Source organism: Rhincodon typus, chromosome 8 (assembly GCF_021869965.1).
Source record: "Rhincodon typus isolate 14 chromosome 8, sRhiTyp1.1, whole genome shotgun sequence".
Lineage (NCBI taxonomy): Eukaryota > Metazoa > Chordata > Chondrichthyes > Orectolobiformes > Rhincodontidae > Rhincodon > Rhincodon typus.
Window position 1 is genome coordinate 39,358,288 of NC_063339.1, and position 15,674 is coordinate 39,373,961.

General features: G+C 40.3%; 1 protein-coding gene across 2 annotated transcripts in view; it reads left to right on the forward strand.

Moving 5' to 3' along the window:
• Positions 1-15,674, forward strand: part of LOC109934649 (5'-3' exonuclease PLD3-like) — a 58,952-nt gene that overhangs the window by 30,566 nt on the left and 12,712 nt on the right. For both annotated transcript variants that reach the window (XM_048600048.1, XM_048600049.1), the window contains 2 exons: positions 3,280-3,403; positions 11,028-11,155. In XM_048600048.1, the coding sequence (XP_048456005.1) occupies positions 3,280-3,403; positions 11,028-11,155 (252 nt within the window). The remainder of the gene's footprint in view (positions 1-3,279; positions 3,404-11,027; positions 11,156-15,674) is intronic.

The window sequence follows — 15,674 nt, forward strand, 5'->3', positions numbered from 1 at the left end:
TCCCCTGATGCTGCCTGGCCCGCTGTGCTCCTCCAGCTCCACACTGTGTTATCTCTGACTCCAGCATCTGCAGTTCTTTAGGCAGGTAGTATGGATCCCCACGGTTCCCCATTGTGACCAAAGTATTTCCTGTTGTGTATAGGTTTAGTGAGTGAAATTTTGAAATTTGAGAAGGTTCCAAAATTGGCAACACAGTAAATAGTGAACAGGATACCAGAAGACTCAGGAGACATGGAAAAGTGCACAGACAAGTAGCAGATGCTTTTAATATAGCTATGTGTGAGGTGAGACACTGTGATTGAAAGAAACAGTATAATCTGAATGGTACCACCTGGAGGAAAGCTAAGGAAGCAATTGGGGGAGGTGCATATTCCAAAATCACTGAAGGAGGATGGGCAGGTTGGCTGTACAGCTAAATAAATTTATAAAATTGTAAGAAGCCACACTGAATATAAAACATAAGGGTATCTGTAATAGAGTTCTGGATACTTCTAAACTGGGGTTGTCTTTACAAATCTGGCACCACATTTTAGGAGGCTTGTCTTTTGTGTATGTGTGTCTCACTGTGTGTGAGATTTTGATTAAGCAAGCATTTCTTCTGGTGAGTGAAGTGATAGTCAGGGAACCTGTATTTGATATGATTGACCAAAAGAACTAAAGGAGAAAAGAGTAGAATTTTGATCACACAGTTATTATTCTGGAATGCACTACCTGAAGGTGTGGTTCAAGTGAATTTTCATTGGATCTTTATAAAAGCAATTAAACATTGAAATCTGGAATGTACTAATTTGTAAGGTCATTTGAAAATAAAGCTGGAGTATTGGACTAAATGAGACAGCTTGTTCAAATAGTTAGCACAGACTGCCAAGGTGAATGTGTTATAATATTCTATGTAATAAGGATAACAAAGTAAATCAATAAACTGAAATTAGCACTACTTTTATTGGATTAGTCTTTCTAACTGCTCAGCATGTTTTTTTTCATATTGAATTAAAAATTCCACTGCATGGCAATGAAGTATTTCCACCACTAGGTAGCATTAGCTCCATGTTCAATGTCCCTACTATCATTTAACAAAACATATTGCATTCATTTTATAATCCTTTTAATATTAGGACTTCTTTCTGCCAGTTCAGGCACCTCTAGCAGGATATCATTACCGTCACATATTTTCTCCCCTCTTCGCAACATTCCACAGGGACCGTTCCCTCTGGGACACCTGGTCCATTCCTCCTCTGTTCCCAACACACCTTCTTACCCTTGCATGGCAACTTCCTCTGCAATCACAGAAGGTGCATCACTTGCCGTCCTCGCTATCCAACGTCCCAGACACACTTTCCAGGTGAAACAGCGATTTACCTGCCCTTCGCTCAATCTAGTCTAGTGTATTCACCACTCACAATGTAGTCTCCTGTACACTGGGATGATGAAATGCAGACTGGGTGACTATTGTGCGGAACACCTATGTTTGGTCCATAAAAATAATACTGAACTTCCAATTACCTGCCATTTCAACAGACCACTGTGCTCCCTGGCTAGCATTTCTGTCTCAGGCCTGTTGCTGCATTCCAGTAAGGCTCAATATGAGCTGGAGGAACTACACCTCTGTTGAGGAATCTTACAGCCAGGACCTAACACTGAGTTTAACAATTTCAGAATGTGAGCACCCTTGTCTATATTTGTTATCCTTTCCCCACACCACTAAATTCTGACTTGTATGTGTTGCTCCCAGCACAGCCAATCCATTTTTAACCATTTACGCTTCTTGTTAGCACTCTACCTAGCATTTATCTATTTCTTGGGTCATCATTAGTAACTTATCTGTTTTCTTATCCCTTTTTAGGCTCTGTCTCTCTCTATCTCAGGGCTCCATCTCCAAGTATTCTATTCACTCTCTGTACCTCATTATCAGCATAAACACGTCCCTTTCCCCAGGTATTTTCAATTCTGGTGAAGGGTCACTGGACTTGAAATGTTAACTCTTTTGCTCTCCACACATGCTGCCAGACATGCTGAGTTTCTCCGGTACTTTTTGATTTTGATTCTTCTTCAGTTCTCTGCCCAAAGGCCGGTCCAACCCAGTGCCACAACTTGTAGGATAGTTCGGGCTAGGAGGCAGCTGTGTTGACACTGAACATTTTTAATGTTACACCATCAAAGATATGGAACAATGTTTTCTCCTCATGTGAAGTCCTTGTTGTCTAAGGGTTGATGATTGTGAATTATTCTGCGTTATTATTGATCCATCACTGTGATCTATAATTGTGTTGACCACTTTTACCTTCAACAGGTTCACCTAACATAAGAAGCAGACATGCGACCATGGTACTGAAATATTCAACAGATATTTAATATGTCTCCTGATATATTTATATGTATATATTACAATCACAGGCATGTAGGTGTCTGGCCTAATACTAAGCTATTCAGTTACAAACAGTACTACCTTTTGATCACTCTGATTTCCAGAAGGCATTCAACAAGGTGCCACACAAAAGGCTGCTGCATAAGTTAAAGGTGCGCAGCATTACAGGTAATGCACTAACGTGGATAGCAGATTGGTTAACTAACAGAAAGCAAAGAGTGGGGAAAAATGGGTGTTTTTCTTGTTGGCGATCAGTGGCTAGTGGTATGCCTCAGGGATCAGTGTTGGGACCGCAATTGTTCACAATTTACATCGATGATTTAGAGTTGGGGACTAAGTGTAGTGTGTCAAAGTTTGCAGATGACACTAAGATGAGTGGCAGAGCAAAGTGTGCAGAGGACACTGAAAGTCTGCAGAGGGATAGATTAAGTGAGGGGACAAGGGTCTAGCTGATGCAGTACAATGTTGGTAAATGTGAGAACATCTATTTTGGTAGGAATAACAGCAAAATGACGTGCAGTAAACCTTTAAGTACAGTAAATATTAAAGGTTTACTGTAACTGCTGCCATCAGAACACAACAATCACCTTGAATCAAAGGTGAAGAGATAGTCCCCAAGAACTACATCAGCTGAACTCAAGCTGTTGGCGACTCTAGGCATATAAATTAAACAAACTCCCAGGAAGCTCTATTACTGAAGAATTACCGCGGACTTGTTTTAAGGTTGCTTTAAATTGTGATAAATTCTAGCAGTTCACCTCCACTTGCCTTCATATTTTTAATTTTGCTTTTATTCTAATCTTCTTTCTGCCATTGTGTTAGTTCTGTCTTTCCAATGTATAAATATTATACTTTGTCTGACTTATTTTTACATACTATGCTCTTAATTTTTTTTGTATGTTATACTACTGCAGGGTGAAATCCTGCTTCGTGAATTGGGGAAATTGCCATTAAAAAATGTTAGTGTGCGCATTGCTTCAAGTACACTATCCTTTCCACATCAACTTTCCACTGATCTCAAAATTTTAAAAGAGAAAGGTAAGAATTATAATACTTATTAACTCATTTAATTTTCTTTTCTATGTTTCCATGTATGTTTGGTGAAGAGAACATTGCTACATCATGTGTCGTGTAAGTAATGGACTAATGAATACAATGGAAAGTGGAATGGTTGAGGATCTGGGTTGGGAAGGAGATTGGAACCCAGCAGACGTTGGCTTTTTGAAGTTATACGTTGTTAAATGTTTCTATTTCTGACAATCTGTGCAGCAGAAGATTTAATCCATTGTTTCAGGTGCAATGGCCTTCCTCAGAACACATTCTGAGAAAAGTTTGCATAATGTAACTCTTTATGTTTACATTAGTGGCTGCATGATCTGTTGTGTATTTCCAGATATCTCTGTTTAATTTAGGATTTTAGTATTTGCACCTTTTCTTGCTTTTACATGCAAGTAATATGAGTGAGTTAACCAACTCATTTTACATATATTGGACTCAATCTTACCTTTTTTGCCTAATTGCAAGTTGCGTCATGTTTATGGAGGGATTCTCATCATGAAGCTTAGCATGATTTCTGACCAAAACTCATTAGCCACCTACCCTGCCCCTATGGTGTCTCTCACATCTAATTCCACCCACATCTTACTACACATCCTTCCTGGGATAACTTAGCACTCAGTGGATATCTGCTGAAAGATGGCTTGCATCATTAATGAGAGGCCACTGTGCAACCAGTTAAGCTTTGGTAATCTGGCATTGCCCTGCACTGGCAACATAATGGCACAGTAGTCATGTAAACATGATGCCCATAGCAGATAGTCAACATTAATGACACACTCTTGCATGTGCAATCCCACTAGTGTCTCACAGTAGTCACTCTTTAACCACCAGGCCACACACTTTATCTGTGCCTACTGTCTGAACACCCTGAGTCCTCAGTACTCTTCTGCAAATGCATTGGGTCACCCATACCTTTTCATTGTCCAGTATGGGAATATCAGACACCCACAAGCAATCAGACCAGTCCAAATATGAGCTTTCATTGACAGCCAACAAAAGCACAAAGGAAATGGATACAGGCTACAGTTTACAATCACAGTACAAAGCAAATGACAGATGAATCTTGACAGGTCAAGATAGTCTCCACCCAGCTTGCAGCTACTGGAACTGGGTGTCAGTCACACCCTCTCCACCTTGTAGGGCCCAATGCAACTGAGCACTATCATCCACAAAGAGAATTTTTGCAAGCCCAATGTCCACATCCTTCTCAGATGACTGCTCCTGTTTCCCAGCTCCTGAGCATCTATCACTTCACCTCATTACTTGCTCCAAATGTGCAGAGCACAGTATTCGAGGATATTACAGAACTCCCTGTCCAGGCTAAACTGGAGGGCACCCCAAGACCGCTCCAAGCTGTGGAACCAAACCTTCAGGAGGCCTGTCTTCTGATTCACCAAAGTCCTGCTCACAACATATGCACCATTTTGGTGAAGGTGCCATGTTGGCTGAGTGACCAACATATAACATCAAAAAGTGAGCGTCTGCTTTTATTGAATTTTTTGAAGAGGTAACGAGGATAATTGATGAGGGAAGGGCTGTGGATGTAGTTTATGTGGACTTTAGTAAGGCATTTGATAAACTCCCACATGGCAGGTTGGTACAAAAACTAAAATCACAAGGCATTCAGGGTGGCCTGGCTAGATGGATAGAATACTGGCTTGGTCATAGAAGACAGAGGGTAGTGGTGGAAGGATCTTTTTCAGAATGGAGACCGGTAATTAATGGTGTTCTGCAGGGGTCAGTCTTAGGTCCTTCATTGTTTGTAGTATATATAAATGATCTGGACAAAAATGTGGGCAATCTGACAGGCAAGTTTGCCGATAACACGAAGATTGGTGGAGTTGCTGATAGTGCCAACAATTGTGAAAGTATACAACAGGATACAGATAAATTGGTGACTTGCGAACAGAAATGGCAAATGGAGTTTAATCCAGACAAATGCGAGGTGATGTATTTTGGAGGATCAAATTTAGGTGTGAATTATATTGTAAATGGCAGAACCCTTAGGAACACTAGCATTCAGACAGAACTGGGCGTGCAGGTCCACAGTTTCCTGAAAGTGGCAATAAAGGTAGCCAAGGTGATTAAGAAGGCATATGGCATGCTTGCCTTCATCGCCCGAGGCGTGGAGTAGAAGAGTTGGCAAAACATGTTGCAGCTATATAAAGCCCTTGTTAGGCTGCATTTGGAGTATTGTGTGCAGTTTTGGTCACCACACTACCAGAAGGATATGGAAGTTTTGGAAAGAGTACAGAGAAGGTTCACCAGGATGTAGCCTGGTCTCCAGGGCATTGACTATGAGGAAAGGTTAAAAAGACTAGGATTGTTTTCACTGGAAAAAGAGGAGACCTGATAGAGGTCTACAAAATGATGAAAGGCATAGATAGGGTGGATAGTCAGAGGCTTCTTCCCAGGGTTGAAGTTTCAATTACAAGGGGGCACGGGGTCAAGGAGAGAGGGGGAAAGTTTAAGGGAGATGTGTGAGGGAAGTTTTTCACGCAGAGAGTGGTAGCAGCTGGAATGCACTACCAGAAGAGGTGGTGGAAGTGGGCACATTGAAGACATTTAAGAGGCACCTAGATGGGTGCATGAATAGGGAGGGAATAGAGGGATGCGGATCGAAAAATGTCAGGTTTGTTTTTAGATTAATTAGGACATGATACTCGGCACAGTCTTGGAGGGCCGAAAGGCCTGTTCCTGTGCTGTACTTTTTCATTTGTTCATTTGTTCATTTTTGCTGGGCTCCAAACCCCTTCCCAACCTAGACTTACCTCAACCATTCCACTTTCCATTGCATTCATTAGAATCCATTGTCATACACACATGATACATGATACAGCAATGTTCTCCTCATCCCACAGCACCCTTGCAAATTTCAAAAATGATGGGGAGTTTGGCCTACAATCACCACCTTTTAAGTTATTGCAGCTAACTTCTGAGTCACTGAGATGACAATGTTAGTGTATCTAGCGTACCCTATAGCATGGCACAGTCCACCACTGATGAATATTTGACACAAACACACTCGCTCTGCATGCACTGTAAATGGGCAAGGAAATGTTTGCAAATGAAATGTTGTTGGAGTTTGCGATTGCATGCTTCATGTATTTGTTCCTTCAATGCCTTAAAAGTCCAGCACATATGGATCCTGTGCTTTCAACCGTCAAGCTACACTGACTCTGCTCACTGTAGGCATTGTCCCAGTTATTTTACATTTGCATTGCACAAATAGGTGGGAGCTAGAGATGGCATGGAATTCAAAATGCAGTGGGCACCATCAGCAATGGGTTGCACCTTCTCACCAGGTAATTTCAATCCCTTCCCACCAACCATCCATGTCCCCTTTTACCTCACACAATCCCAACAGCCTACTTCCACTCATTCACCCCATGTGGAGACACACGACATTGAACATCACCTCCAACTGTCCTCACTGCCTCCTGAACCCTTCCCACCCAGCTCCTTTATGTGCCCCCTGTGGAGGCCATGATGCTGGTCACTGCCAATATGACCCTGTCTGTAGCCTAGCCTTCCTGCTCCTCTGATGCTGCTTGGCCTGCTGTGTTCATCCAGCTCTACACCTTGTTATCTCCTTGTAGCCTAGCATGCTGTTTTTTGCAAGTACTCCCATACATTGTGAGTTTCTCCTGTCACCATCTTTGTTCCAACCTCCCCAACTGCTTCTGTTTTCCCTGCTAGCCTCGATTCTCCCAATCACATTTGGCAGTGATCCACCAGCAGCTGGCACACGCTGTCAGTGTCAAACTGATATGTTGGTATACCAAGCATTCAGACAAGGCACTGGCATCAGTGCTGGAACAAGAGATCGCTGTACAATTCAGACAGACTTAGTTTGAATCACGCTGGGAATGAGTGTCCTGGTGAATCATAAAAGTAGAGTTGTAGATAAGGTTTTAAGGTAATTAGTAGGTGGGACATTTCAATTGAAGGGAAGCTTACACAAGCAAACAAAGTGTGACAGGAAGAGTCAGAAATCAAAAGCAGAGACCTGCAGCAGAAATGAGAACCAGGATAAGGGATAATATAAAAAGTTAAAGCTTAAGGCTGTTTATTTGAATGCACACAGCATTTAAAACAAGAGAGGTGGGTTGACGGCGCAAAAAACATTAAAAAATGAATACATCAAAGGCTATTATAGAAATGTGGTTCTAAGATGACCAGGACTGGGAACTCAATATTTAAGGGTATGCACTGTTCTAGAAAAATTCGCATAAAGGAAAAGGACATGGGGTAGCATTGTTAATAAAATAAGACATTAGTGCATTGTTAAATTACAATATATGTATATAGATTGTGATGGGGAATTAGTTTGGCTGAAAGCAGGTTATACAGAGAGAGCGAGATCATGGATGGGAGTGGTCTATAGGCCTCCAAGGATCTATCTCACTGTAAGACAAAGTATAAATCAGAAAATCATAGAGGTATTTAAAAAGGGCAATACAATTATCATCAGTGATTTTAACCTGCATATTGACTAGACAAATTAGATGGGCAACGATAAACATGCAAGACAAACTTTTATTGAGTGCACCAGGAATTGTTTCTTACAGCAGTGCATTGCACAATCTGGGAACAGGCTTCTTTAGATCAGTAATGTGTAATGAGGTAAGATCAATAAGAGATCTCATTGTTAAGGATCCTCAAAGGATTAGCAGTAACAGCATTGTAGAATTTCAAATTCAGTTTGAGGGAGAGCAACTTGGGTCTCAAACCAGTGTCCTCACCTTAAATAAGGGTAATCACAGAGGAATGTATAAAGAGTTGTCTAAAGCAAACTATGAAAATCGATTAAGAGGAAGGGCAGGAGCTGAAAATGGCAGAAATTTAAACAGATAATTCAGAATGCTCAGGCAAAATTTATTCTGGGTCAAAAGATGAGAAAGCTGAACTACCTATGATTTACAAAGGCTGCTACAGAGGTACACCATGAGATTGGGAATGTTTTAGGAACCAGCAAATGAGACTAGTTCAGTTTAGGAAACCTGGTTGGTATGGACAAATTGGACCAAAGGGTCTGTTTCTGTGCTGTTTGACTCCATGACCAAAAGGCCAATATAAAGGAAGATAATTAATTATGAAAGTAAATTGACAAGAAATATAAAAACAAACAGCAAGAGGTTCTACAGATAAATGAAAACGAAGAGAGCAGCCAAAATGAGTATGGGACCCTTGAAGGACGTGACTGGGAATTAATAAGGGGGAACAAAAAAAATGGCAGATAATTTAAACCAACATTTTACATCAGTCTCATGGAGGATACTGTAAACATCCCAAAGGTATCAAAAATAAGCAAAGTGCTCATGGCAGGACAACTCTTATAATAGTTTCTATCACAAAGGACAAAGTATCTGACAAACTAATGTGAAGACAAACAAATCACTAGGATCTGATGGCCTGCATCCAATGAAGTGTTTGCAGAGAAAGTGGAGGCATTAACTATTCCGGAATGCACCAGATTCCAAGAGGATTCAAGTGAATTGGAGCACTGGTAATGCGATGCCTCTGTTCAAGAAGAGAGGGAGGAAAAGAACAAGAATGGGATGGGCAATAGACAGTGGCCAATGATGTCCATGTCCCATGAATGAATGAAAAAAACCTAAAGGCCAGTTGGTCTAAATCTGTCACTGGTGAAATGCTAGAATCCATGATGAAGGAAGAAAATGGCAGGACATTTCGAAATGCTTAATACAATCAAACAGAGTCAAACGTAGTTTTGTGAAAGGGAAATCATGTTTGACAAGTTTGCTAGAGTTTCTTAAGGACACGACAAATAGAGTCGATAAAGGAGAACCAGGAAACATACTGTATTTGGATTTCCAGAAGCCATTCTATAAGGTGTCACTAAAAGGTTATTGCACAAGATCGAAGCTCACAGTTTTGGAGTAATGTATTAGCATGGATTGGGGATTTATTAACACAGGGAAGACAGCAAGACATGATTAATTGGTCTTTTTCAGGTTAGAAATTCATAACTAGTGGAGTGTTGCAAACATCAGTCTTAAAGCCTCGATTATTCATTATCTATTTTAATGATTTGGAGGAGGGGCAAGTGTGTAATGCATCCAAATTTTCTGAGGACATAAAAATAGGTGGTAGGGTGGATTATTGGGGTGAGGATATAAGAACTCTACAAGGGATATAAATAGCTTGAAAGAATGAGCAAAAACTTGTCAGATAGAGTTTAAATATAAAAGCACGAGGTCATGCATCTTGTAGGAAGAATCAAAAGGAGGATAATTATTTAAATGAAAAAAGACTTCAAAAAGTGCAGTGCAGTGTGATTTAGGTATTCTTGTACATTAAACACAAAAAAAGTTAGCATGTTAGTGCAGCAAGTAGTTAAGAAGGCAAATTGAATTTTGATCTTTATTGCTCAGGTGTTAAAAAAATTTAAAAACAGGAAAGACTTGTTATAACTGTATAGGGTTTTGGTGAGGCCACACCTTGAAATGCCATGTACAGTTTCGGTCACCACATTTAAGAAAGGATTTGCTTGCACTGGAAGCAATTCAAAAGAGATTCATTAAACTTACTACTGAGATGAAGAGATTACATGTTAGGTTTGTGTTCTTTAGAGTTTAGAAGAATCAAGGGTAATCTAATTGAAACATACAAGATTCTGAAGGGGCTTGAGAGGGTAGATGTTTTCACTTATGGGTAAATCTGAAGTGGGGGACCTAGTTATTGAAGAAGAGGACATCATTTAATATTGAGATATGAAGGACCTTCTCTCAGAGGGTAGTGAATGTTTGGAATTCGCTACTCCAGAGAATGGTGGAAGTTACATCACTGAAAGTATCTAAAAAGGTGATAAATGGATTTTTGAAATGTTCATGGAATTGAAGCCAAGAAAGTTGGCACAAGAGAAGAGTTGAGGCCTGGGGCAGATTAGCCATGGTTTTATGGAAAGGTACGGCAGGCTTGAAGAGCTGAATGGCCTATTCCTGCTTCTATTTCTTATGCTGTTATTACCACATTGCACTTTGTGGAACCTTGCTGTCTGGAGATTGCTTGTCATACGTCAACATGACTAAAGTGACTATGCATCCACAATAATTCATTGGTTGTGAAAAGCAATATATAATTCTAAGTTCTTTCATTCTTTTAAACTGAGTTCCAGGCTTGTGGAAAGCAATATATTTCTGCATGAATCGGTGTAAATGAAATTGCACATTCACATTTTTCTCTGATGTTCTGTTTCTGGAGAGATATGATCAAAGAACTTTTAACATCAAAAGTCTTCCCTTCTACATGAGCCTGGATGGGGAAGGATTGTGATAAACTATCTGAAAAATTTGCTGCAGTTTTATTGATAGAATTATTATGGCAACATTTGTGAGGGAGAAGTTTGAATTTGGGAGAAAGTTTTTCATAATGTAGTAAATTTATATCAAAAATAAAGTTCTGGCCATTAACTAATAAAAGACAATAAATAAGAAAAGTAAGTTAGTCACAGATAAATATTATTTATAAATGTTCTTCTTCCTGAAAACCTACATTTATTTGATGCTATTTGGAGATCAAATAATGTAGAATTTGGAACTGATGCTCCATATTTTGTTCGAACTATCTTAAATTACAGGAATCCACGTGAGAAAAGTAAACTTTCAAAAGTTATTGAGTGGTGTGCTCCACACAAAACTCTGGATTGTTGATAAGAAACATATCTATATTGGCAGTGCTAATATGGATTGGAGAGCACTAACTCAGGCAAGTATAGCATCTAATCTGTGATTAAGCAGTCCTATTAAGTATTGCGATTCTGATATCCTACATCTTCAGTTAATAATGTGTTAATTTTTATAACAGGATATTACATCTTTTTATTCTCAATCCCTGATTCTGATGTAGGAGGGCAGGAGTCTTATCCAAGTCTTGTCTTTAGTTATCAAAATGTTTGTATAGTACATTATGTTGTATAGTACATTATTTTGCATCAGAATGCAAATTTGAAGAACAACCCCATATCTTCCACCTGGGCACCTTACAGCCTGCAGGACTCAACATTGAGTTCTCCAATTTCAAATAACCTTCCCACTCATTCCCCAGCTCCCCTTCCAGCCCCATCCCTTCCCTTCCATTCCACCTTCTGACCCTCCCTTCTAGCCACCAACGGGATTCATCCCTCCCATCGACCAATCAGGTCATACTTACTGCCAGTGTCCACCTATCACCACCACTCTGCTATTCCCCCCCCCCACTTTTATCTGCAGCTCCTCCTACCCCCACATCCATCCCTGAAGAAGGGTAATAGCCGAAACGTTGATTTCTCCTTTCCTCCAGCTGCTGTTTGGCTTGCTGTGTTCTTCCAACCTCTTGTTTGTGTATGTTGGATTCCAGCACCAGGAGTTTTTTTGTCTCTAATCGTCTCTAATTGCCAAGAAAGGAGTAAATGTGCAGATAGTTTACTGGATTACTTACTGAATGACCCCCAAATAAAGGAATAACTAACAACAAGGTATCACTTTTTTTTGCAAATATTACTATAGTATGAATCAGAGCTAATGCAAATTGCACATGAACAACGGGCAAAATACTTCAAAGAAAAAGATAAATTTCACTTTAATATATTGATGCAACAGCGGTTTATATTGCAAGCCTTTGCATCATTTCTCACCCAATCCCACCTCAAAAATGTTGACATTATGTAGCTACAGACCTATACCCTCTGCTGTTCTTTATTCTCACATGTTAGCTCAAGAAATTTCTATCTGGAACAGCTTTCACCTTTCAGTTTCGTAGATGTGATTATCATCAGCAAAGCTCACTTCTATTATTTCTCCCTTGGGTCATGCAGTCCTGATGGTGTAATTAGGAAAGCAAAGGGAGGCCATGAAAGAATATTGTCGAGCAAAATGTGAATCCTAAATGTTTTATCAACACATTAAGAGTAAGAGAATAACTAAGAAAGAGCAGGACCCATAAAAGACTAAGTGGGCAATTTAGGTACAGAGGCAGTTGGTATTATTCTTAGGTAACAAGGCGTAGAGCTGTATGAACACAGCAGGTCAAGCAGCATCAGAGCAGCAGGAAGGCTGACGTTTTGGGTCGAGACCCTTCTTCAGAAATGGGGGAGGGGAAGGGGATTCTGAAATAAATAGGGAGAGAGGGGGAGGTGGATAGAAGATGGATAGAGGAGAAGATAGGTGGAGAGGAGACAGACAGGTCAAAGAGGCGGGGATGGAGCCAGTAAAGGTGAGTGTAGGTGGGGAGTTAGGGAGGGGATAGGTCGGTCCAGGGAGGACGGACAGGTTAAGGAGGCGGGATGAGGTTAGTGTGTAGGAGATGAGGGTGGGGCTTGAGGTGGGAGCAGTGGTTAGGGAGGCGGGGACGAGCTGGTCTGGTTTTGGGATGCGGTCGGGGGAGGGGAGATTTTGAAGCGTGTGAAGTATTATTCTTAATTCCTTTCATCTATCTTCACAAAAGAGAAGATATTGCAGATATTGTAGCTAAGGAGGAAGAAAGGGAAGGAGGAAGTATGAATGGAATTAGTATCCCTGAAAGTGGATCAATCGCCAGAACTGGTTTAAATATATCCCAATTTCTTGAAAAGAACTAGGGAGGAAATAAAAAAAGGTTTGACCATCATTTTCCAATCCTTGTCAGATGTGGATGAGGTTATGGAGGATGAGATGACTGCAGATATTTAAAAGGCAATGAGGGATGGACCAAATACTTATAGGCCAGTCAGTCTATTTTCAGCAGTGGGAAAATGATCAGAATCAATTCTGACACAGAGGATGTATGTACTGTCACTTCGAACGGCATGGATTAATCAAGGGCAACCAGCATGGATTTGTTAAGGGAAGCTTGTGTCTGATCAACTTGAATTTTTTGAGGAAGTAAAAAGGATTGATAAGAGTAGAGGAGCGGAAGGGGGTCCAATTGGACTTAGTGAGGTTTTTAACAAGGTCCTGTCGGTGACTGGCTAAAGGAATAAAAGCACATGGGATCCAGGGAATGTAGCAAGCTGGATTCAAATTTGGCTCAGAGGAATTGTTGGTGGTTGTTTTTATGCCTAGAAGGCTGTTTACAGTGGATAGCTTGTTACGCTGAGATGAGGAGGGATAATCACCTCCCTCTTTTTAACTCTCTCTGTGGGTTTTGACAAATATTTTCATATCTTTTTATCACACAGCTGTCACACCTCAATAGTAGCTTGCTATAAAATGAAGGAACCAAATACAAAAGTTTTGTTGACTGAAAGACAAAGAAATTTTATCATCTACTAATCCTGAGAAGAGATGATAAAATGCAATATCACATGCATAGGCAAGCATACAGGTTACAGATTTTTAAAAATAAGGTGATTATATAGTATAAGCATGGAGAATAAAGGTTAAACATTTAAAAAAAGGCTAAGAGTCCCTGAGGTATTAGCTTCTTAAACTGAGACCACAGTTGTGTAATGGTTGACTTGTATCATCAGCAATAGCAGAATCAGTAGGTATTTTTGATTCTTTGATGAATTGTTGTGATTTCATGGTACGCTGTTTTAAGCTGATGAGAGAAATGGCAGGGAAAAAAAGAGTCTCTAAGTTCTTGTTCACAAATCCAGTTTTCCTTGTCTCTACTCTGCTGCTCAAAAGCACGAGTTGAAATATAGTTCAGTGTGTAATACTGAGTCTAGCTTCATTATTTTTCATACTGGTTAATTGTTAGGTAAGCTTTTCATCTCCCAATATGTAAATTATCATACAAGTATGATTTAAAACAGGAGATGCAACTTTTTTTAAAGAGCTGACCTAATTGCCTCATTTATTTTCTGTCGATAAAAATTGCCATTCCAGTGCATACAGCTTCATTTACTCCATGTGTATCTCACAAAGCATGTCGCAAGCAGTGGTCATGTGGCTATTGCAGCCATTTGATGTCCATGTTTTTTCCTCTTTAAAAATCATTTTTTCCTTGAATGGTATCAGGTGTAACAATAAGATCATAGAAGTTATAATTCAATAGTCCATATTTACTCCTATCATAACAAACTATAGACAGCAGGAAGGTATCATTGGACTGAATCAGTGGGCAGAAAGTAGCAAATTGAAATCAACCCAGAAAGTGTGACGTGAATGCGCTTGGAGTGATTAATAAGATAAAAGGACACACAATTAATGGAAGTATGTTAAGAGGCAGAGAGGAAGTAAGGGACCTTGGAGTGAATATTGACAGGTAAATAAGAAGACATAAAGAATGGTTTCCTTTATTAGCTGAGGTGCAGAAGCATAGAAATATAGAAAATAGGAAGAGAAGTAGGTCAATCACGTCTGCCATGGTTCCTACTTTCTCCCCATACACTTTGATCCCTTTAGCCCGAACAATTACATCAAACGCCATCTTTTGGCCTCAAACACTTTCTCAGCAGATAATTCCACAGGCTCACTACTCACTGGGTGAAGAAATCTCTCTCATCTCAGTCCTAAATGGCCGATGTGTACCGTTAAACAGTGACCCTGGTTTTGTACTCCCAGGTCATTGGGACCTCCATCTTGTGTTTACCCTGTAGGGTTCTATGAGATGCCCCCTCATTATTCTAAACTCCTGTAAATATAGTCCCAACAGATTCAGTCTCCCTTCGGATATCAGCCCTACCATCCTAGGAATCAGTCTGGTAAACCTTCATCGCACTTCCTCCACAGCCAGAACATCCTTCCTCAGATATGGAGACCAAACTGCACACAATACTTTAGGTGTGATCTCACCAAAACCCTATACAATTGCAGTCAGACATCCCTCCTCCTGTACTCAAATCCTCTCACTTTGAAGGCCAACATACTATTTGCCTTCTTCACCACCTTCACCCTTATGTAAGCAGGGAGGCTTTTCTGTAAGTGTACAAATCATTAATTAGGCCACAACTTTAGCACTGTCCACAGTCCTGTCACCTCATTACAGTAAAGATGCAATTGTATCAAAGAGGCTACAGAATGTTGCCAGGCCTGGAAAATTGCAGTTATGGGAATAATCAGATAGACTGGGGTTGTCTCCCTGCCTGAAAGGACAGTATAGGCATAAGCCCTCAATTCACTTAAAAGACATCTTGATCTGCACCTCAAGTGCCATAACTTTACAGGGTTACAGACTAAAAGCTGGAAGGTGGGATGGCTCATTTTACAGTTAGTGTAGACACTATGGCTAATGGCCTCGCTCTGTGCTCTTTCAGACAGTGAATTCCAGATCCCAGATCACCCTCTGGGAGAAAAAAGAAATCCTCATCTCCCTTTAATCATTC